Here is a 21700-nt window from a genome sequence, read left to right as displayed (position 1 = left end):
TCCGGGACGTTGTGTGTCCATCTGTGGACTGGGAGCACTGCTGACATTTCCAGGAGGTTGAGTAACTTGCTGATGGTCTCTTGTGTGGTTAGAGAAGGGGAAACCAAATCTCCTGGCTCCCAGCTCTTTACTTTAATTACATGTTTGTCCAAGTTTATTCCATGTATCTTTTTCCACCAGTCCTTGACATCCAAAAAAGTTATAGTCAGGAAGACTACATAAATAGAAGAGTTGTTATTCTGGACGAGTTGAGTGTCCGGTGTTGTCTGCTGCACTGGTGAGCATCAAGTAAGAGGATGAGATGCTGTCAGTCCCTGTAAATGGACTTTAATGGAATAATTTAGGAAGACACATATTGTTTGTCTGTATCCATTAATCTTTGGCTTCTTCCCTGCAGCATTTGGGGTTTGTATTAATTATATCTGTGTTGTGTCTGTGGATGTTCTTGTAAACCCAAGTAAATTTTTAACCTTTCCTTAAAATAATATGTTGCGATTTTACTCGCTGCTACCTAGAGCATCCTATACTTTAACAAGGTAGCGTGTTTTCTGCTTGCTTTGAATCTAATCGAATATCTCCTTGCTGATGGATTAGGAGAGTGTGTGTATAAATCCAGGCAGATTATATGTCTTTACTATGCCTTGTTTTATATGGCACATGAGTTGAATCTCTTTCACCATGTGCTAAGCAAGCACCGTTAGTGTCATAGAAAATGATTTCGCGATACCCTCTTGTTTCTCCTTTAAACAGAGACTTGTTGTCTGTGGGCATAGTGTGTCCTAGTTGTGAGAGTAGCCAGATGTTCCCATCTCAGGAATTTTGCTCACCTGTACGGTTTTTAGCAGAGCTGACAAGAAAAAAGCAGGAAAGAAAAAGGGTGTTTGGCTTTAAATTTTACCCTGAACAGCTTAACAGGGGTTGAAGAGTCTTTGCAGTGACAGTATGTAATGAATGCACTAGGAAATGGTGAATTTCTATTTCTAATCGTCGTAGATCAGTGTAATATATTAATTCTTGGATAGCTGCCTCCTGAAAACTCGCATTTTGGATTTCCTTATCTAATTTCTGGCCACAGGTTGTGACTAGGCCATATGATTTTTGACAGTTGTTGGCTTTTTAGAGCAATTATAGTGAATATAAAGTCTAATGAACCAGCATCCTCCTCATGGTCTCTCCATAAGCCTTGCCCACACTAGGGCTTCTCTGTTTCTAGAAGAAGGGCTGCCGGACGAGGCCTGAGACCCTTGGAAAGGGCAGCATGGGTGGGGACCTCACCGGGGTGTGGGTGCCAGAACTAGGGAGAATTAAAAGGTTTCAGTCTTCGGAGCTGTGTTCATACTTTCCTTCCTCGGTTCAAAGTACGTTGTTTAATTGAACGACCAGAAGTGAGATTTCTGCCCATCTCTTGGTGGTAATCTTTATCTTCTGTTGTGTTTCCAACCTCTAGCAGATAGATGGTGAGGCCTTCCTGCTCCTGAACCAGAGCGACATAGTTAAAATACTCAGTATCAAGCTGGGTCCTGCCCTGAAGATCTACAACGCCATTCTCATGTTCAAGTCTGCAGAAGACAACTGAGAAGAGCCCTTTGGCAGAGCCCACGAGGAATCGACAGGAATAGATCTTCAACTGAGAGCGTTACGACACGTCCAACAGGCAGATTAGGACTCGGATGTATTTTAAGTAGAATCATTAAAAATATTTTGAGGACATAAAAATCCTGCCACAGTCTGGAATATGGGGCAGCTTCACTTCCAAGAAGAGGATATTATTATATTTTGTTATTGAATTTGGTTTTGATATATCAATCTCTTTTTGAGATCTAGAAGAAACCTCCGGTTATAAGGGGAATCCAGGGTAACATTGGTGGAGCTGCAGTAGCACGAAGAAAGCCATGAGTAAAATGACTGCTGTGTCCGATGATAGTGCCTGAGACTGAGTTATCACCAGCATGTTTAATATATTCTGTATGTATAAAAACTGAGAAAAGAGAGTAAGAAAATAGGGAAAAGATGCACTTCAGAGCAACTCACCTGTATCCTTCAATGCTGTGACTCAAGAGCTGACCTTTTTGGGACTGATTTTTAAACTCCGGTTTCTCCTACTGATCCTAGTTGTTCTGATACCCTTGGCTACTGCGCTGTGTACACCACAGCAGAAAGGTAGCATGGGCACAGGGTTTCCATCAGTGATGACCTGCATCGTTTCTGGTAACGAGCAAAATGTTCTCATTCATGTCACCACACAGCGGGAAGCAAGCCCTGTGTAGATAGGCTTTGGGTAGGCAAAGATCTCTCATAAAGATGTCTCCCCCAGGAGGCAAAGATAAATATTCTAGCTGTAATTCTCCCGTCAGTGCTTTTGTGCAACCGCTGTCTGGACCTGGAACGTCTTATGGCAAAATGGCACAATGAGGAGCACTTGGGAATTTGATGGGTTCATTCTTGTCCTCTCCATTGGCAGCCAAATGCTTGGAGTATGATTTGGAAACCCAGCAGTGGCCAGCGTATACGTACAGATGCAAACAGATTTCCTAGAAACAATTTGCTTTTATTTTTGAACAACTGAAACTCCTGAATGCTTAGTGCTTTAGCCTTTTCAGCCTCCGGGTGGACTTTGGTCTGTTCTACCAAAGAGTTGGTGTGCGGCAGCAGCAGGGTCCCGGCTCCTCTGCCTCTCTAGTGGCAGAGCACAGAGGGAAGTTTGACTGGAGGGGAATCGGGGTTTAAACAGACAGCGAAACGCGGTAAGAATTACTTCTCAAAAGGGAGAGTGTCAGGGAGGAAGCATAGCTTGTGGCTGTGTTCCTGTGCACGCAGCCTGTGCTCTCCTGGCGGGAGGGGAGCACGGGTATTGCCTGCTCTGCTCACAGTCGGAGAGAGCATAGTTTTATGAACGTGCACCGAAGACTGCGATGTCCTGGACGGGGGGATTTCCACATCATTACTCCCAGAGCCATCCTCTTACCATGGAAGCCCTGGGAGAAGTGGTTGTGCCTGACAGTGTGCTAGCTCCTGACTCTTCCTCCGGCCACTCTCCCTGACAGATATTTGGCTGTTCCAGAGTTTAGCTAGAACCATCTTAGCTAGGGAAGCATTTTCACCCCTCCATTCAAAGCTGCCTGTGTGCATGAACCCCTCCGAGCACTCTAGGTGTGTGCACACGGTGTTGCCAAAGGCAGGTGGTGCCATCAGCCTCTGCCCAGGGTTGCATGAATTTCTTAGGGCATGGCATGATGAGATGTGAGCCATCCGTAGGCACCTCACACTCCCTCCTGTACTCGTCACCTTTGTCACCAGTGTTGTTGCCTTAGTCCCAGCCTTGCAGCTTCTCCAAGAGCCGTCGGGAACTGAGAGTGAACGTGCTGTCCGTGACCATGCAGTGTCACAAGGAACATGCTTGGTCTTCCTTCCCTAACCACTCCTTGTCCTTTGTCCAGCCTTCCAGCTGCTGAGAAGGTCCTTGTGACTTGCCTAAAGTAATAAGTTCCTTAAAGTTGTAAATAGAGCAGAATCTGCACTGCTGAAGCCGTTCAGTCCTGGATTAATACAAAGAGCAATTTGTCTCCATGCTTTCTATTTTTGTATAAGATGTTAAGGAGTTTAAGCCTTCAACAGAGAAGACATAGGGGTGGTGGGATATTTAATAGCTGAAACATTAAATATCAGCCAGGCAACTGCAGGAGAGTAATTTAATGCAGTGTTAAGAACTAGACAAGATATGAATTTAATTTATTAAAATACATTTTTAGTATGATAACGAGGATATTCACCAAAGAGTCACATTCTTTTATCCCACTCTGCACGTCCCGCGTCAGTCTAAAGACTTGAATTGTAAGTGGCATGTCCTGGACGCTGACACAACTCGCCTCCTAGGCAAAGCAAAATTGTTTCCTGACAACTGGAGCAGAGGATCTGTAGCTGAACTGGTTTGTTCCTGCCTCTCCACCAACTTGCTAAATAACCCTGAGCTCTTCTTTGCTCCAGTTTCCCCCTCCGTGACACCCAGCCAGGTCGGGGTGAGGGCAATTTGGCCTTGTTCTTGTTTCCAGAGTCCTGCCAGATTTTCTGTTTTACCTCCTTCCTTTGGGAGGCTGAGTTGGGGGACAGCAGATTGCCTCCAGCAATAAAACAAAATATAATATTGTTTTATCTCTTTCGCTATATATAGATAGAGGATGAAGAGAATCGGTGAAACAAGCAATGAGATTCTAGGCATTGAAATTATTCAAACAGAAGAGAAATCTTTAATCCTAGGAGCTTCCAAGCCAGCTGGATCAAAGACGAAAATGTGTACTTGGAGTTTGTTCAGTGACAGCAAGAGTAGTGCTTTCTGCAAGGAGGAAGGAGGAACCCTTTTAGGGATAGAAGGAGGAGGAATGTGCTTCTTGCGCCTTTTTCTGTAGTCCGATAATTGTCTTTGCAGAGCAAGCAAGAATGCGCACACATATATTACTGACTCCTTTTCCAAATATAGCTATATTCTAATAAAATCAAGCAACTTCACAATAACGCCAGGGCAAAAAGATTGCCAGTGTTCTTCACTGGCCGCGTTTGAAGTTCCCTAATACTTACAAGACAGAAAAAACCCTAAACCGGCTCATCTTTTACCCCCGTCACTTAGGAATTCATTGGCCACTGATGCCGTTCCGCTCGCCTCGGGGAGCCCCGCTTTCCCGTGGGCCTCGGGGAGTCGTTTCTGCTGCCGGATTCTGCCGGCGCGGACCCAGCTCTGCCTCTTCCCCGGCCCGCTCGAGGCCCTCGTCGAGGCGAGGGGGCTGCGGATGCCTTTGATTCTCTAATGCCTTGTTGTCTAATTTGAAACATGCACTTTGAAGCAGAAAGCCAAAAGTTGTAGCTCTGTGGTGAAGGAAGATGAAACGGCTTAATGCCACCTGGATTTTGGAGGCTGGCGTTGTCTGCTAAATGTCAGCAGAAACCAGCTGTTGGCCCCACTGAACCCAGTAGTCGCTTAGAAATATAAATATATTCCTTAGAAGCAAGCCGGAGCTGTGACAACTTCCCGTGGGCCGGCAGTGCAATTGGGAAGTTTCAGTTCTCAATTAAAACGGATCTTATTCCCGGATATGTTTTTGTGCCTGTTACCCCTGCTTTTGAAATCCAAAGCAATCAAATTTTTCTCTTTTTTTTTTTTTCTTTTTTTTTTTTTCTCGGTAGAGACTCCTGTTCAGATTTTTCCGTGCCATCACCAACAATCATCCTTGTAATGCGGGAGCAGCAAATTTCTGCTCTGGGTAATGAATCGCATTAGAGTTGGAGGGAAACGTCTCCCCAACGCTGATAGCAAAACTCTACAACCAAAGGGAAAAAAAAAAAAAAAAAAAACAAAAAACCCCAACATTCAGCCCAAGGGATAAGCTAGTTCAGCTGTAGAAGATTTCCTGCCTGCTACTTTCATGCCCTGCTTAGGGATTTATACCACAGAAAGCTTTAAAGTTTTTGACATCCTCTCCGTCATGTGATGAGCTAGCTTATTTTTGAAATTCCTCTTGACTTGAACTGGAAACACGTGCCGGGGAAGGGAGCGTGCGCCCCTGGGCTCGCTTCAGCCTCCGAAATGTTTGCCTCTTTTAAACCAAACAAATACTTGAGCTTTTTTGACACTAGCCATGACGTTGCACTCCACTGATGCTTTCTTCTGGAAATGTGAATAAAATTAATATAAAGTTCCAACCTGACTCGTTCTTCCCCTGTTCGGGTCCGAGCCCGGCACGTGCTGGCAGGGCTCGCCCCGGAGGGCTGTCAGCGGTGGGGGGGGTGGGCTGCTCGTCGCGGGGGTCCCCGGCTTTCTCCCCTTGTTTCCCTCCCCCTAAACCCGGTGATCAGAATGCAGGCAGCATTTTCATCTTTTATCTCTTTCGACAGGCGGAGCAAAGCCGTATATTTGAGCTCTCCTTGGTTTGTCCTCAGGACGGCGTTGGCCACCGAGGCTGTGCCTCGTCCCCCCCATTCCTCGCTGTCCTCTCCTGCTGACAGGATTTTAATCCCTGGTGGTTTCCCATTGCGGACCGTCCCAGGACTCTGCTGTTTTCCTAAAGCCGCTTCCGAATTTGAGTGTTTAACTAAAACTAGCAAGAACTTGTTTTCAGTATGAATCGATGTTAAAACTCCGCATTTTGGGGGTCTTTGTGTCTGATTTACCTTTAACGCCCTATTGGGCTTCTTCACTGTGTGCCGCATAACGATCGTAATTAACTCACCTGGGCATTTGTTTCTGCTCTAATTGTAATCAGCTGATAAATGGCAAAGCACTCTGCAAGGTGCCCTCAGTTGGTTTTCCCCCAAAATCGGGTGGGGGAAGCTCTCCCCCCCCCGCCTCCTCCCCCTCCCCAGGGGCTGGTGGACCCCGAGGCTGATGCCGCAGTGTGTCACCGAGCCCAAGGATGGGGGCGCGGATCCCCTTGGGCGGCTGAGATTAGCAGAACCTTCGAAACTAAAAATATTGGAGAGCTGGCGCCCAGCCATAATTTCTAAACTATCCCATCATTGGGGTAAACATTTGCTCTCGTCATTTTTTTCCCTTCCAAGGTTTTTTTCCCCTTCTATTTAAACCCCGGCTTGTTTGCTTTTGTTGCCGTGATCGGATTCCCAGTCGGGTGAGCCGGGATGCTCGTTGCACGCTCGGTAACATCAAATTTTGCTTTTTCCCTCGGGGGTTCTGCTGGGCTGCGTGCCTGTCTGCGGCGTTGCACTTGTGATAGCTGAATTTCTCTGCGGAAGGGATATTTTTTTTTTTTTTTTTAACCAGGATTTTGATGGAGAGGTCTTCACAGAGCAGGGGGCATTAATCACCCAAATGGCTGATTACATTTGCAGATTATTCTGCTCGGGCAGACACGGAATTTTTTGTCCCAAGTCATGTTTCTCCTTGGGCAGGGAAAAACCTGGAGTTTATTTTTTTGCCTGCTTAAATGCTTGGGTTGTTCTGTGCTCGGCCCTGACCGTGCTCGCTGGGACCTTTGTTTTTCCCCCCTTGTCCTGAGGCCCTTGCGCGTGGGTTTGCGCACCCACCCGAGGGCTTGCAGGGCTCTCTCTGAAGGTGAAGACAAAGTATGGTGGAAGGGATGTACCACCTGCATCGCTCCTTCGCATCATCCCTTGGCCAGACATCTCCCCTGGTTGCAGCCTTCCAGCTCCAGCCGCAGGAGCCAAACTCCTGAAACTCTGCCTGTCCCAAATGCTCGTCAAACCCTTGTAATTACCCTGAGCTCTGGCAGCTGGGACTGGAGGGCTGGGTCTGCACACACGCCGTGGAAGCAGGTGGGCAAACCCCTTACCCTGCACCTCCAGAAGAGACTTCCTCAACCTCTTCTTCCTCCTCCTCCTCTCCAGCGGCTCTGCCCCGTGGAAGACAATCCCCAGCTCTACATTGAGGTACGTGCGCGAACCTTCACTTACTGCCTTATCTTTGCTGAAAATACGTTGTTTTCCCATCGGGGTGATGTGACCTGCGGTGCTCGTGAGGGATTGTGTGATTTTTATCCCTCGCACAGGGCTTTGAGCTCCCGCTTTGAGCAGCTCCTTCGTTCTTAACGCTGGTGTGAAAATTTGCCGAAGGGGCGAGTGTGGCTGATGGGGGCAGAGCCAGCGCCGGGGGGAAGGAGCGTCCGACCCACCTCCACCCTGTGTGGCACGTCTCCTGCACCGTAAAGCAAGGGACCGGCTGTCCTCTCCTCCTTCGTGTCCTCTCCTCCTTCGTGTCCTCTCCTCCTTCGTGTCCTCCCGTGGAGGATTCAGCAGAGTAGCAGTGTCCCCATCCTCTGCCTTTGCAGCTGGGGACGCTGGAGCCTTCAGAGCTGGGGGTGCCGGGAGGCGTTGGTTTTGTCTGCGTGGTTCTGGAGTTCGGTGCTGGTACTGACTCGGCTGAGCTCTGCTCCCACCGCCGTGGAGTGAGATGGGGTGGCACAGAGGGGCCGCGTTCGGGGCGACGGCGGCAGTGGCTCAGGGTTTGGTGGTTGGGGTGGTGTGAGCTGGTTGGTCTCAAATAACATTAATTTTGAGAGGAAAAACTTGCGCGGGAGTTACATTGTTCCGTTGAAAGGTTGACTCTCTGTTCCCTCCGGGTGTAACGTGTCCGGGGGGCCGCGGTGGGGTTGCTCTGGAGGAGGAGGCGCCCGCGTCCCCCCAGGGTTCGGGCCTGGGAGGGAGCAGCCCGGGGGCTGCCGCAAAGGTCGCTCTGCTGAAATGAAAAAGAAAATGAAAAAGCAGCCAAGTCCATTTGCCTTTTAAGTGCTTTCAAACACTGATTTTTTTTCATTGTGCTTTTGCAGCAAGGTTGAGGTGTTAATCAGCGTTTTACCAGGGCTCAGTTAACCTGCTGTTACCGGTGGGTGTAAAAGGAGGGGTGTGCTGAGCCCCCGCGCCAGCTCTCACCTCCTCCCACCAGCCCACGGGGATGGCCGCATCCTGCACCTCCAGGGACCCCCGGTAGGGTCCCTGCTCGGTTTCCTACACACCGGCCACGTAAAACTCTCAAGCCCAGCAGCTTTTCCCAGCAGTGGGATCTGTAAAGACAAACATCGCTCACCCCACCGACACCCCGGCCCCAGCGGGGAGGGAGGACGCGGGGACGGAGGGGGGACCTGCCCGCTCCATCCTGCGCGTCTGAAAGCCAACTTCCAGCGTCGGGAGACAGGGGAGGGTGGTTGGAGGGGCTCAAGGATGAGGCTGGGTTTGGTCTGCCCGGCCATCAGAAGAAGTGCCAGTCCTTTCCCCAATTAATGCGCTTGCTCCGCTATTTATCGGCTTTGCGTGTCGCTTCCCCTAATATTTTCTTCCATCCTTGCCACCACGTACAGCCTCAGCTTATTAATTGCCCCATGACACTTTCTCCTCTCTACATTATTCACCATCCAGACACTTAATGTAAGCAAGATTTTTTTTTTTTTTTTCCCCTCCCCTTTTGGAGACGGATACATTTGCTGCTGGAATGTTTCCAGCCGTTTCTCCCAGAAATGCGCTGAAGGCTTGTGCGAGCGGGGTGTCTGTGCCACGGCCCCGGGAGGAGCCGGCGCGGGGGCTCCGGCATCCCGCCGGTGAACCCCTTCCCCACCACCTCCCATCTCCCCTCGATGGCGTGGGTGTTGCGTTTGCAGTAAGGTTTGTCCTCAAAACCAAGGTTAATGCTTTCACCAGGGTCAACTTGATGTCGGTGCTGGGTCCTTTTGGGCCAGAAAGTGGCTTTTTGCAGCAATGCTGATTTAAGAAGCTTTTCCACCAGCAGCGCGTTGTCCGGGCTCCCTTTCAGCACTGTGTTTGAATTGTCTCGAACTACCCAAGTGTTAAAAAAAAAACAAACAAAACAAAACAACCCCAAAAATGGTTGTTGCAGACTCAGGTGGTTTCCGTGGTTGGGGTCGTGGCTGTGCCGGGAGCCGGCAGCTCCGCGGGTCAGGGATGCCGAAACGCACTCGCTTCGTGCACCGTCCCAAAATTCGAATAAACCTTTTCCGCTCGGGTACCCGGAGCAGGCGGCTCTGGGGTTTGTTATCCCTGGCAGAAACGAAGCGCAGGGAAGCTGTGGTATGTCTCTGCATTACCAAGTGGGACCACACAACTATTCAATGAGTCTCTCTAGATGGTTTTCGCACCGTCTTGAATTTGTCTCTCTTACGGATGGAATTGAAAAAGGCCAGAGAAGAGGCTCGAATATAAATTTCCCTTTTCCCAAGCACGTCTCTGCTGCTGGTCGATGGCGGGGGAAGATCTTGCCCTTTGGTTTCAGTGAAAAACTTTTCAAATATCTTCATTTCAGAAGAAACACAACAGTTGAAAGGTTGATTTTTATTTTTTTGTTTTATTATTTTTTTTTCCTACTCTTTGCATTGTGCCAGCACACCACGCATGGAAAGAATTAACCGAATTAGTCTTCAGAGCTCAGTAGCACCTTCTCCGTTTTTTTCTCCCTGGGTTCTTTTTCCTCTCTCTGGTCCTGCCTGTGGGATTTCCCTGCCTGGGAAGCTCCTCTGCCCTGGGAAGCTCCTTCCCCATCAATCAATTCTTCATGCAATCAGTTAATTCTGCTGCTCTCCCACAATCAATTCTCTTCCCATCCGTGAATGCTGCACGAACATGCGTTAGCCTATGGGCTTTCCCTTTCTCTTTACCCCCATCCCTTCTTTTCCCACCTTCCCAGCAACGTCTGCTCTCCCAAAGGTCCACCCTGACGCTCCCAGTGGCGGTGGGTCCCAGCAAAGGACGGAGGGTCCCTTGGGCATCGCAAGGGGAAGGCAGACCGACAGCTTTCCCACTGGCTGCTCCAAATCCCATAACAAAATGGCATGAAGATGCAGCACCAACGCAGCTCCAGCAGCAACGCAGTCTCCCCTGCTCCCACCGAGCCGGGCCACAGACCCTTCCCGCATCCAGAAAGCACAGAATAAATAGGAGCGAGCAACACCGAGTTCATCCAGCCTGAGCGAGACCAGGCTACGGGCAGGGGCACCGTGTCCCTACCCACCACCACAGCAGGAACCAGGATGGGGTGACCCACACCAAGTGGGCATCCCATGGCGCTCACAGGATGGTGGGGCTTAGAAGGGCCCTCTGGAGATCATCCCCTCCAACCCCCTGCCAGAGCAGGGTCACCCACAGCAGGTGGCACAGGAACGCCTCCAGGCGGCTTTGGGATGTCTCCAGAGACGGAGACTCCCCCACCTCCCTGGGCAGCCTGTGCCAGGGCTCTGCCACCCTCACAGCAAAGAAGTTCCTCCTCATGTTGAGGTGGAACTTCCCATGTTCCAGTTTGTGCCCATTGCCCCTTGTCCTGTCCCCGGGCACCACTGAGAAGAGCCTGGCCCCATCCTCCTGACACCCCCCCTTTCAGTATTTATAAGTGTTGATAAGATCCCCCCTCAGTCGTCTTTTTTCCAGACTGAAGAGACCCAAATCCCTCAGCCTTTCTTCATCAGAGAGATGTTCCAGTCCCCTCATCACCTTGGCAGCCCTTTGCTGTCCCCTCTCCAGCAGTTCCCTGTCCTTCTTGACCCGGGGAGCCCAGAACTGGACCCAGCGCTCCAGGTGTGGCCTCCCCAGGGCAGAGCAGAGGGGGAGGATGACCCCCCTCCACCTGCTGGCCACGCTCTTCCTGATGCCCCCCAGGATGCCATTGGCCTTCTTGGCCACCAGGGCCCATTGCTGGCTCATGGTCACCCTGTTGTCCCCCAGAACTCCCAGGTCTCTTTCCAGGTCTCAATGGAGAAAGACTCCTTAGTCAATGCAGGATGCTCTTGGGAACTTTGTGCTCCTGTCATGCTCGCCAGTTGGAGATCTGGGCTGGAAGGATAAGCGAGCAGATAAGAAGGATAAGTTAGATATCTTAGGCTGGGCTGGAAGGATAAGTGAGCATCGGAGACGTAGTCGGTGCGAGTGGGAGAGTGATGCCGGCGGTTGCAGCACGGGCTGCGTTGCTCATCTCCTTGCAGCATCCTCCCAGCAGGTCTCCAGCGAAGGCGGCTCCAGGAGCGCTTTCCCAAGGAACGGGGAGGCCCCTTTCCTACCCTCCTCTCCATAAATCAGCCGAGAGGGTTTCCGCATCTCCCCCGCCGCTTTCTCCGCTTCCCCAGGATTTTGCGAAACCCTGTACTGAGCGACCCGTTTGGAAGGAAACTGCCCTAAACTCCTTGTGAACCAGGCAGTAAATAAAGGAATAATTTACATTTCAAATAAATAAAGTGGTTTTGGCTTCGAAACAAAACATAGTTGTGTTCAATGTTATCAGTTTCAGGGTGAGTCATTTTCTTTTTTTATACCCAAGCAGTTTCTCTTATAAAATGTGCGTGAGGACTTGATGTAAGCGGGGCAGGAAGCAGACTCTATTTTTTTATTTTTTTCATATTACAGTTATCCCCACGACAGAGCCGACGAAGCTTTTCTCTTGCCCGAAAGCCAGTGCTCGTTTACAGCTGTTCACAGTTGAAGTACGTTAAACGCGCAGAGTGATGCAGCAGGTAGCATGATTGCGTGTTGCCACCATTATTTCCAGCTGGATGTTGCAAATAACTCTCCGTCTCCTACAAATGGAAAACCTTTAGAAACTTGAATCTGGAGCTTCTGATCGTGGAGCCAAGGAGCTTTCTTTCAGGTGGGATTAAAATACAGGATTTTGCCCTTATAACGGCAAAGAAAAGGGCTGGACACGAGCACAGGGGGTAAGAAAATAAACCCTGTCCACTTATAGCCGTAAAGAGCTTGTGGTGAAAACCAGGAGCAGTGGAATACGTTAATACCCCCAAAATAACAGTATTCACCCCAACTGGAGACTCTTGGCGTGGCAGACGTCAACCGTGAGCCTTGGCTCTCACGTGAGGTGTTGTGCTTGACACCCAAGCAATTGCGGTATCGCGCAGCCTTTATGGTGAGGTGATGGAGCTTCTGGTAGGTGCTACATCCCACCTCCTCCTAGGAGCTTTCTGTCACCCGGGTGAGGTGGATGTGGAGTTTCTGCATGAGCTTCATCAACGGGCAGAGCTGGGAATATGTGTTTCAGCTCTTCTGGATGGTGAAAATGGGGTAACGGCATCTTTGCGGGGGAATACGACGTAGTAAAGTGAATTCTCAGAGCACCGTTTGATCTTCCAGTGTCTTCAGCCAGAGCAGTAGCAACTGCATCCCTTTAAGAAGACACGTCTGGTTAAGATCATCTACCGCTTCCTCTGAAACAAGATTTAAAATAGGAGACGTCCCCTTCAAAGAGGCGGCTTTGTTTAGCAGTAAAATTGATTAATTACTGGAAGGGATAAAGAAAACAAAGTCTTCTGTTGATCCCGCAGGGTAAGACCTGCTATGGCAGAGATACTCTGCAAATAACGGATGCTTTTGCCTTCCGTTACGTTCTTCACACTCTTCTTTTGGGCAGAACTCAAACATCTTCGGACCACGAGGGACCATCATGTGTTGCTCTTGCCCGGTTTCAAGGGAGAGGGTCATCTGGATGGGTGTAGACCCGTCTGCCGGTAGCGACAACACGGACCATCAACTGCTCGGCTTGGGGGCAAGCGAGGACAAGAGGACCGAGAGCTCCAGCCTGAGCCGGGCTCTACCGCACGCGAGCGCTGTCTGCTTTCATCCCTTCTCCCCGGGCACGCCAAGGAGAGGGGGGAAATAAGATAGGACAGGATTTATGTGATCCGGTGTGGTGCGGAGATATGCGGGCCAATGTCAAAAGCATGATTCGTTTCAACCGACGTCAGCTGAGCGTCTCCTCCGAGGCATCTCGGCTCCGGCGCTGGCCAAGGGAGAGGAAGCCAGCATCTGTGGCAATGAATTAATCCCCTTTCACCGCTGTTTTGGGATCGGATGTGTGGAAACGCTGACTTTCCCCCTTAACTCGTGGGAGAGCGCAGAGGATGGCTGAGGTCAGCTGGTGAATCCCCGCGGGCGAGGTGCACGGGGTGCTTTCAGTAGTAGTTATTGCACGTGTTGTTATAACCCGGCAGGATTTTTCTCCTCTTCCCTTACGCCTGCCTGCGCAGGCTCTGAGTGTGATTAACCTAGAAAAGCTCCTTGCCATGTTCAGCAAATGCTGGTTAACTTCAGGAAAGCGTCGGCTGGGGAATGCCACCGTCGGAGGGGTCGGTGACGGGGGTGCGTGGCACGGGCGGTCCCGGAGGAGAGGTGTCTTGGGGCTCTTTCCTCGGGGGGCAGGAGGGCCGAGGGAATCGCTGCTGCTCAGGCAGCTCGGCGTAAATCCGTCGATGGGAAAAATCAATAGTTGCACGTGAGATCATGATATAGTCCCAAAAGAATGAAAAAAAACAAACAAACCCTCTCCTATGGGAGCTCGGGTTCAGCAGGACTCATAAAATCACCACTTGAGCCCCCTGGCAGAGTGTTAATTATTTTCCTGCCTATTAGAGCCACATGTGTAATTGCTCCAGCGGCCGTTAGCAGGGTTAGCAAATTATTCTCCCAAATGGCTCCTTTTTCCCCCGGTTTTCATCTAGACACAGTCGCTTGGAGACCGGATCCAAGTCTTCTGCTCAACGTGGTGTCAAAAACCTCTGCTCATCGGATGATCCCTTTCCCCTGGAGCACTGGGAGAGAACCCGTTTTGTAGCGTTGAGGTGCCAAAGGAGCTTGCACCGGGGGAGAACTCCAGGGTTTGTGAGTCTGTTTATTTACTACTTCTCCAGAAAATCAGCCCAAATTTGATACCGTTTCGAGGAAGATGAAGCGGCAGATGGAGGAAAGCAGCACTCTGACAGCTGGGGTTCCCTCTAGGTTTGGGATCGTTTCTTCCCAGGAATTGCTTCTCGCTGGGCAAGAGCCAAGGCCGGGCTGTTCCTCGGTTGCTGTTTAATTACTTCCTAAATTCTTCTAGTCCAACTGTGGATCTACATAAATTAACGATAATAATATCTATAAGCACCTTGGTAGGGAACACAGCTTTGAAGGGTCCCTGCCTCATGGCGCAGATCCCCCGCCTTCCCCTTGGACCTGCACGTCTCCTCTCCTCCCTGTTTCTTGCCTTTTTTCACCTGTTTTTTTCACTCCTAATCCTCGCTTCCTGCTATCTGTGCCCATGGCGGGATTTCCACACAAGTACCCCATGGCAAAAGGGATGGGAATCAATGGCTTGTGGGTGGCTCTGCCACCAGCAGCTCCGCTGAGCCTCTAGCACGTGCCCCCGGGAAAAGGAAAAATGCTGCTTCTGTTTTCCAACTTTCCTGTTTTCTGCAGCCCCCAGAGATGCTCTAACCACTGAGCTTGACTCCCTGACAGGTTTCAGCTAATAATCACACCCAAATGTGCCTGCAAATATAATCAGTGGTAAATGCGCAGATACAATCCTGCTGGGGAAGAGAAGAGGTGCCATTTAGCAGCTCCAGAAAAGCCTGCAAAGAATCAGCTTTCTTCAGACTATCGGTCCTTGGGGAACGATAGCACATGCAATATTCAGTGGGACATGGAAAGCAACACGGACAGAGCCATAAATATCTCCAGGAAAAACATCACTGATGGAGATGATGAAGCTGAAGAGGATCAGAGGTGTGGAGAGCCTCCTTCATAGAATCACAGAATGTGTTGGGTCGGAAGGGACCTCTAAAGGCCATCTTGTCCAACCCCCTGCAGTCAGCAGGGACATCTGTAACTAGATCAGGTTGCTCAGAGCCTCATCCAGCCTGGCCTTGAATGTCTCCAGGGATGGGGCCTCCAGCCCCTCTCTGGGCAACCTGGTCCAGTGTCTCACCAGCCTCAGTGGAAAGAACTTCTTCCCAATGGCTGATCTAACCCTGCCCTGCTCTAGTTTAAACCATTGCCCCTCGTCCTGTCGCTCCATGCCCTTGCAAACAGCCCCTCCCCAGCTTTCCTGGAGCCCCTTTAGGGACTGGAAGGGGCTGGAAGGTCTCCCCGGAGCCTTCTCTTCTCCAGGCTGAACCCCCCCAGCTCTCTCAGCCTGTCCCCACAGCAGAGGGGCTCCAGCCCTCAGATCATCTTTGGGGCCTCCTCTGGCCCCGCTCCAACAGGTCCATGTCCTTCTTGTGCTGAGGGTTCCAGGGCTGGAGGCAGGACTCCAGGTGGGGTCTCCCCAGAGCGGAGCAGAGGGGGTTCATGAGCCACCACGCCTGGAGACCTTCATTGACGCCTCTCCTGTGCTCTCCCACTGTAAGCCCATGCTCTACAGTGGGAGAAACCCACGGTGTTCACCTGCACCACGGTGGCGTTTTGGGCACCAGGAAGGTTCCTGAGCCCTGAAACCTTTGCAGGGAGCAGGAGAGGCCGGGGGGGGAGCGGGCGCACGGGGCAGCCTGTGCACGTACCCACGCTGCTGGAGGAGCCCGGCGCAGCCCTGATTTCGTTACGGTATTTTCCATAACATTACAACACTGACATAATTATTACAGGATTTTCCGTTAGCCAGCCCATAATTGAAAACTTGCTGGGGGAAACAGTGTCAGGTTGCCTAAACGAAAGTTATCCCTTTTGCTCCTCAAAATACCCCCGGTTTCTGCTTGTTCCCGCTCACTCCATCCCGGGTCCCTTTGCTGGTGTGTCTCCTCCCTTGCTCAGTCCTTGGGTGGCCATAAAACGTCTTCATTTCTGAACTCAGCATGGCTTAATCCTCTCCGGAGGGATTACAGCCGGCATTTGTCATGGTTGTCGTTGTCTTTGCGCTGACGGCCGTTGGGCTGTGACCGTCTCGGGACTCGCGTTGGGCCGCTGGGCTGCAGTGACCCGCCGGGGTTATGGAGACACAAATATGTATATATATATATAGGCACTTATGGACTGGGATGGGTTGTACGAAGCTTGGTGTTTCCTGGGTGAAATTCCTCAGCAAAGCGTGGTAACGGGGTGTTATTTCCCCTCCTGAACTTCTCTTTGTGCGTCCAGGCTCCTCACCTCTGCTCCCCGCCGTCCCCCCGGGCAGCCGCGTCCTTTCCAGCCAAGCTCTTGGAGAGGAGGGGGGGAAAACTCGCCTGGTGCCAAGAAACTCCAGCCGAGGGCTTTGAAGCTCGCTGAGGTCCGGCGGCGAGAGGCGAGGGCTCGCAATGGGAAGGGCTGGGCCGTTTTAATTGCAAACAGCGTTACTGGCTTTGCTGGTAAAATGACTCCACCGCCTGCACCACCGCCGCGTCCAAACCTGTCCCGGGCGAGCCGGAGCTCACAGCGGCGGTTCCCAGCGTCCGGAGAAGCAGCTTTTGGGTGTTTCTCCCCACGACGGAGCAGGGAAAGGCTGAGCCGTCCTTTTGCCAGGAGGGTTCGCACCGGGCTCCTTTCGGCAAGGCGAGTTGTGCGGTAAACCCCGGCAAGGGCTGTCCGCGGGGGGGAGGCAGGTCGGCTCTGCACGCCTGCTCGTTAGCATGTGGGCTTGATTACGCACAAGGAAGGGCAGGAGGTTGGCAGGGGAGCGAGCTTTTGTGTGCGTGCGTGTGTGTGTGCATGGTGCAAACTGCTCCAGTTGATGGTTGCCATACGGATGAGGATGCTCGGCCGGCTGGGAGCGGGCAGAGCCTGATTCTCATGACGGGTTTAAGCTGCAAAAGGGGATTTGTGGGCATCTTTCCCCGCTGTGCTCGGCCGCCTGGGACACTGACCATTTCGGGGATGCTCATGCGATGTGTGTGTAGCCGGTGTGACGTGAAACCATCCCGACGTCTCTTTTTCTTGCCCCCTCTCCCAGTGCGCGTCGTGGGGCAGGGGACACCAAAATGTCTTCTCCTGTCGTATTTAGGTTGCGCGTTTGCAGCCAGCCCTTGGCCTTGCAGGAGGCTGGGGGTCCTGCCGTATTCCAGACCGCTGCTATTTCTCCGGATACGAGAATGTGAGATGAACGGGCGTCTGCTGGCACAACTCGGCTGCCAGGAGCTTTGAGCATCTTCTGCCTTCTCCCTGCAAACCCCCTCCTGCGCCGCAGCAGGGACGCGCTCGGTGCTCACCTTGCGTCCCAGTGGGATTGAAGCCGTCTCCCCGCTGGGCACCGGGGGGATCCCGGAGAAGGGGACGGGAGTTTTGTCCAGCGGAGGGCGGCAATCACACCCGAGGGGGTGACACGTCGCGGCTGTTCGATGGGGCAGGGGGGATGCTCTGGGCCCCACGGACAGACTGCAGAGCTGGGAGGTTCGGCTGAGGCTGGAAAGGACGATGCTGCGGCCCCAGCGACACAGGGCGGGGAGGGTTTATTCCGTTCATTTCCGAGTGATCTGTGTCAGGGCTGAGCCTTCGGCTGGAAATTTATAAACTGCCCCGCAAGAAGCGTCTGGAGAGGCACCAGCTCCTGATGTACAGGGACATGGAGGAGGCTGCGGCTGGCACTGGAGCAGAGGTAGAGCGGAGAGAGCTTGCTGTAAAGAAGATGAGAGAGAGCAGGGTTCATCCATCATATTCTTTTCTTTTTTTTCTTCTTTCTTATTTTGAGGTGAAAATGCATTTGCTGCAAAAATTCTGACTTTAATCTTAATTGCAGTCTTTAGCAGGGAAAACGGTCTGGGCTAGCGGGCTCGCTGCTGGAGGGTGATTTGCCACTTTGGTGGCCTGAAACTGCCTGTTTCTGGGTCATTTATCACCCGCGTGTGCCCGGCAGTGCCCGTGACGGAGCGGGAACGATGAGTGCTCCGGCAGTGAGGATGCGATGGCCCAGCCTGATCCCGCGAGCGCGGGGGGCTCCCGGGTGCTGCGGAGCATCAGCCCAAGGCGAGAGGTCCCCCCTCCTCCTCCTTCCCCTTTTCCAAAGCCGTAACCCCCCCTCCACGCCCGCCCAGGGAAAGACCTGGCAGATTTCGGTCCGAAGGTGTCCTACGTCATCCCCCAGCTCCTCGCCCGTCCCCAGGGCCCTCTGGCTCTGGCGGTTTTACCTGGGTGAGCTCCAGCGGTCGGTTCCATTTGTCTGGGCTGCGTTAAGTGCCTGGCAGGTTGCATTATTCTTTAAGTGCGCGTAGTTCTTCCAAAATTCATCTTCTTCCTAATGACGTGCAGCAGCTCCCACAGCCTGGCGGTGCTGGGAGTTTGCAGCATCCCAGACGGCGGTTCCCAGTGCCCTGCCCCGGCAGCCGGTGGTCAGTGCTGTGGGATGCTGGAATTCCCGCATCCGGCTTTTTCCTGGTAAATGTGGAAAAGCGGGATTACAGCTTCACCGTTCGGGCTTTTTCTTGTATCCCGTCAGCTGTGGATCTACTTATTTTTATCTGGAAAATAGCATATTGAATGTTATCTACCTGTTGCTAATTGATGCTTCAACTGAGGTCAAAGTACAGTCCCTCGTTATGTCGGGGGGGGCGGGGGGGCAGGGAAGTGCAATTAAAGGCTCTCCACTCTGCCAATGATAATTAAACAAATGCATTTATTAGCCAGGGCAGCTCCATTTCTGAGGAGCATCAGTAGGATCCAGGCGTGACTGGCAAGGTGGCGTTAACGGTGAAGTCTCCTGCATCGGGACGTCTGTTCTGGAGCATAAAGTGAGGTGTCCGGAGGACGTGCAGGAGCGGGGAGGGAATGGAAACTGGGATTTTTATATCCCAGGACCTGCAGGGCATCCGCAGAGGGGAGCGGGGACCTGTGCTGGGTACCGCCCGGGAGCCACAGGCAAAATGTCTGGGTTTTGCCGAGCTTCCAGCGCTCGGAAATGGGGATCCCCGACCCCCAGCTCATTGCTCCGCATCCCTCTGGCTCTGGCCCCAGTTCATCCCACTGCCACTTCCAGTGCTCAGCATCTGTCCCAAGCGGGACCCTCCGCGGCACCAGCCTGGATTGGAGCCTCCAGCTTTCCTGCGTGGCAGGAGGAGACATCAAAGGCACCAAACCCCTGACTTGTCCACGTCCCGCCTCGGCCTCTCTCCCCTCACCTCCCCTCCCAGTTTGCATCATGGAAAATAATGTCCGTGGGCCTCCAGCCCAGGCCGCTGGCTCGGCTCCACGGAGCCGCTCGGCTCCCTCATGCCCGGGGCTGGCTGAGACGCGAACACAGAGTCCTCCTCTCTCCGGGGAGGGGGCATTTTTTCCCCTCCCTCCCCTGAGGCTGCGTCTCTTCCCCTCTCCCGGAATAATTATAGCCGCTCGGGAAACGCCAAGGAAAGCCAGCAAAAGAAACCGCTGCCTTTTCCTCCTTCCTTCCTTCTTATCCACCAGCCAGAACCAATTAAACCCGCCGAAGCTCAGCTCTTCCCTGCTTCCCTTTTAATTTCAGCCCCCCTGGTAAGAGGAGACATGATAAAATGCAAGATTAAATGCCTAATACCTAGGATTTGGGATTACCGAGGCCAGGCTGGACGGTTGGAGGTAGAAGGATGTGTCTGGTTAAAGGGAGGGTGGAACCGGTGATGCCCCCCCGCGTCTCCTCTCCCGTCTGCGGCCTGGGAAGGTCAGGGCAAGCGCGAAACCCCTGCGCAGAGCCAGCCCCGAGGCATTCAGAAACGAAAGGCTCCGCCGATATTCAGGGTTGCCTTGGGGGAGGGGGTTTCTCCGTGGGGCTGGGGGGTGAGGTCCAAAATCCTCCCCCCACCCCGTGGCAGCAGGGTGGGGGTCCGTGGGGCCAAGTCTCCTGGGTTTGCAGGTACCGGCATCGAATACCCCTATGATGAACCAAACACGCGTCCGCTTGACATCGCCTCCGCTCTGCGCTCCTACGGGAGGGTTTCAGGCTTTGATGGCTGGAAAGATGCTGCTGATTTATTCATGGCCACTTCCCACCCATTAGCGTTAATAGCTCTCGGTGCTCCCGCTCTATGGAGCCCACTCCCGTCCCTGCCCGGCCTTTGCTGGCAAGGGCAGGCACAGCGAGATGCCGGAGCCCAAAGAATTTCCTGGAAAAAAAATGGGGTGCCAGGTTTTCATCTGGGTTTCCATCCTCAGCATCCAAGGAGATGGATGCTGGCAAACGTCCCCTCTCTGTTTCTTCTTCCTCTTGATCTTCTCGACTCAAGAGAAGACGACTGCAAAGATGAAGCTGTGGAGAGCTGCTCTGCCTTCCTCCCAGACGCTCGCCGCCTGCACCAGGTGGCAAACACGCTCCGCTCTGGCTTGCTTTGGGTGGAAACGTGCCCTTTGGGTGGAAACGTGCCCTTTGGGTGAGTCCCAGCCCTGCGTAAACCCTGTGGCCATTGATGAGGCCACCACAACATCTCATCTCGCTGAGCCGCCGGGCGGATGGGGCCAGGACTTTCCCAGGGGAGAGAAAATCAAGTGTCTGAGATAAATCCACGTCTGAGCGGGTCGGAGGGAAATGAGCCCCCTGAAAGATGCTGGTAAACGCCGGGGTGCCCCTGCCCTTCAGTTCCCTCTTCGCTTCAAACCCCACGCCCTGCTCTGGCCCCCCACCTCCACCCCACGCCTGTTTAATTTTCCCACCGTCGCCTTCAAACATGACCAGGCTGCGGCTCCAGCCCTGCTGCCGGACCGGTGTCACTGGGGATGGGGATGGGAAGGATGCGGGGGGGGCCGTTGCTGGGGTTCTGGTGCCATAGGGCTGAAACCCCCCGCCGAGCCCCTTGGGAGGGCTGCCCGGCCGGCAGCATCGCGGCCGGGGGCGTGGGAGCCTTCCGTATCCTCCCAAGCCCTGGAAAGCGAGAGATGCTCCTTGTGCTTTGCGGCGGCTCCGTGCCTGCGGAGCCACGTGGGAAGAGGGGATCCGGACCTGCCGAGGAAAGGACGGCAGAGGATGAGCTTGTATCCAGGGATGAAGCCGAATATCCCAAATCAAAAAAGCTTTATGTCTGAGCTTGGGCTCGCCTCCTTTGCCGAGGGATCTTGCCCAAGTCCTCCCCCCTCCCGAGGCCTCTGGGATGTTGGTTGGAGCAGGGACGCAGATAAATGCGATAACCTTCCAGGGATGCTGCTGGGTCGAGGAGCAGATAAATGTGTTAGTGCTGAGACGCTGCTCAGGCTCCTCCTGCTCCTACCTGACCGGCGGTACCTAACTTTAATGTACAAGAACACGCTGTGGCCATTGCATTTTTATAGTCTCTCTTTTTTTTTTTTTTTTTTTTAAATGACTAATCTTTTAGAGGCTTGGTAGCAGAACCGGAGCCTTCTCTGGGGCTGGCTGGGGAGCTGCTGCTCAGACGCGGCGAGAGACACCGTTTGAGTGAGCAAATACGGGTGAGGGCACATCTCTGCTTTGGGGGTATCCGCCGTATTTGGGGAACTCAGGGCTCAGTTATCACAGAATCACAGGATGTGTTGGGTTGGAAGGGACCTCTAAAGGCCACCCAGTCCAACCCCCTGCAGCCAGCAGGGACATCTGTAA

General features: G+C 52.7%; 1 protein-coding gene across 3 annotated transcripts in view; it reads left to right on the top strand.

The window, feature by feature from the left end:
- LOC128918949 (lethal(3)malignant brain tumor-like protein 3) overlaps positions 1-5679 on the top strand; it is a 52129-nt gene extending 46450 nt beyond the window's left edge. For all 3 annotated transcript variants that reach the window (XM_054223845.1, XM_054223844.1, XM_054223846.1), the window contains one exon: positions 1448-5679. In XM_054223845.1, coding sequence (XP_054079820.1) covers positions 1448-1576 — 129 coding nt within the window. In that variant the 3' untranslated portion in view covers positions 1577-5679. The remainder of the gene's footprint in view (positions 1-1447) is intronic.
- The last annotated feature ends 16021 nt before the right edge of the window (positions 5680-21700 follow it).

Source organism: Rissa tridactyla, chromosome 18 (assembly GCF_028500815.1).
Source record: "Rissa tridactyla isolate bRisTri1 chromosome 18, bRisTri1.patW.cur.20221130, whole genome shotgun sequence".
Classification (NCBI taxonomy): domain Eukaryota; kingdom Metazoa; phylum Chordata; class Aves; order Charadriiformes; family Laridae; genus Rissa; species Rissa tridactyla.
Note: the sequence above shows the minus strand (reverse complement) of the source record. Positions and strands in the feature narration are given on the sequence as shown.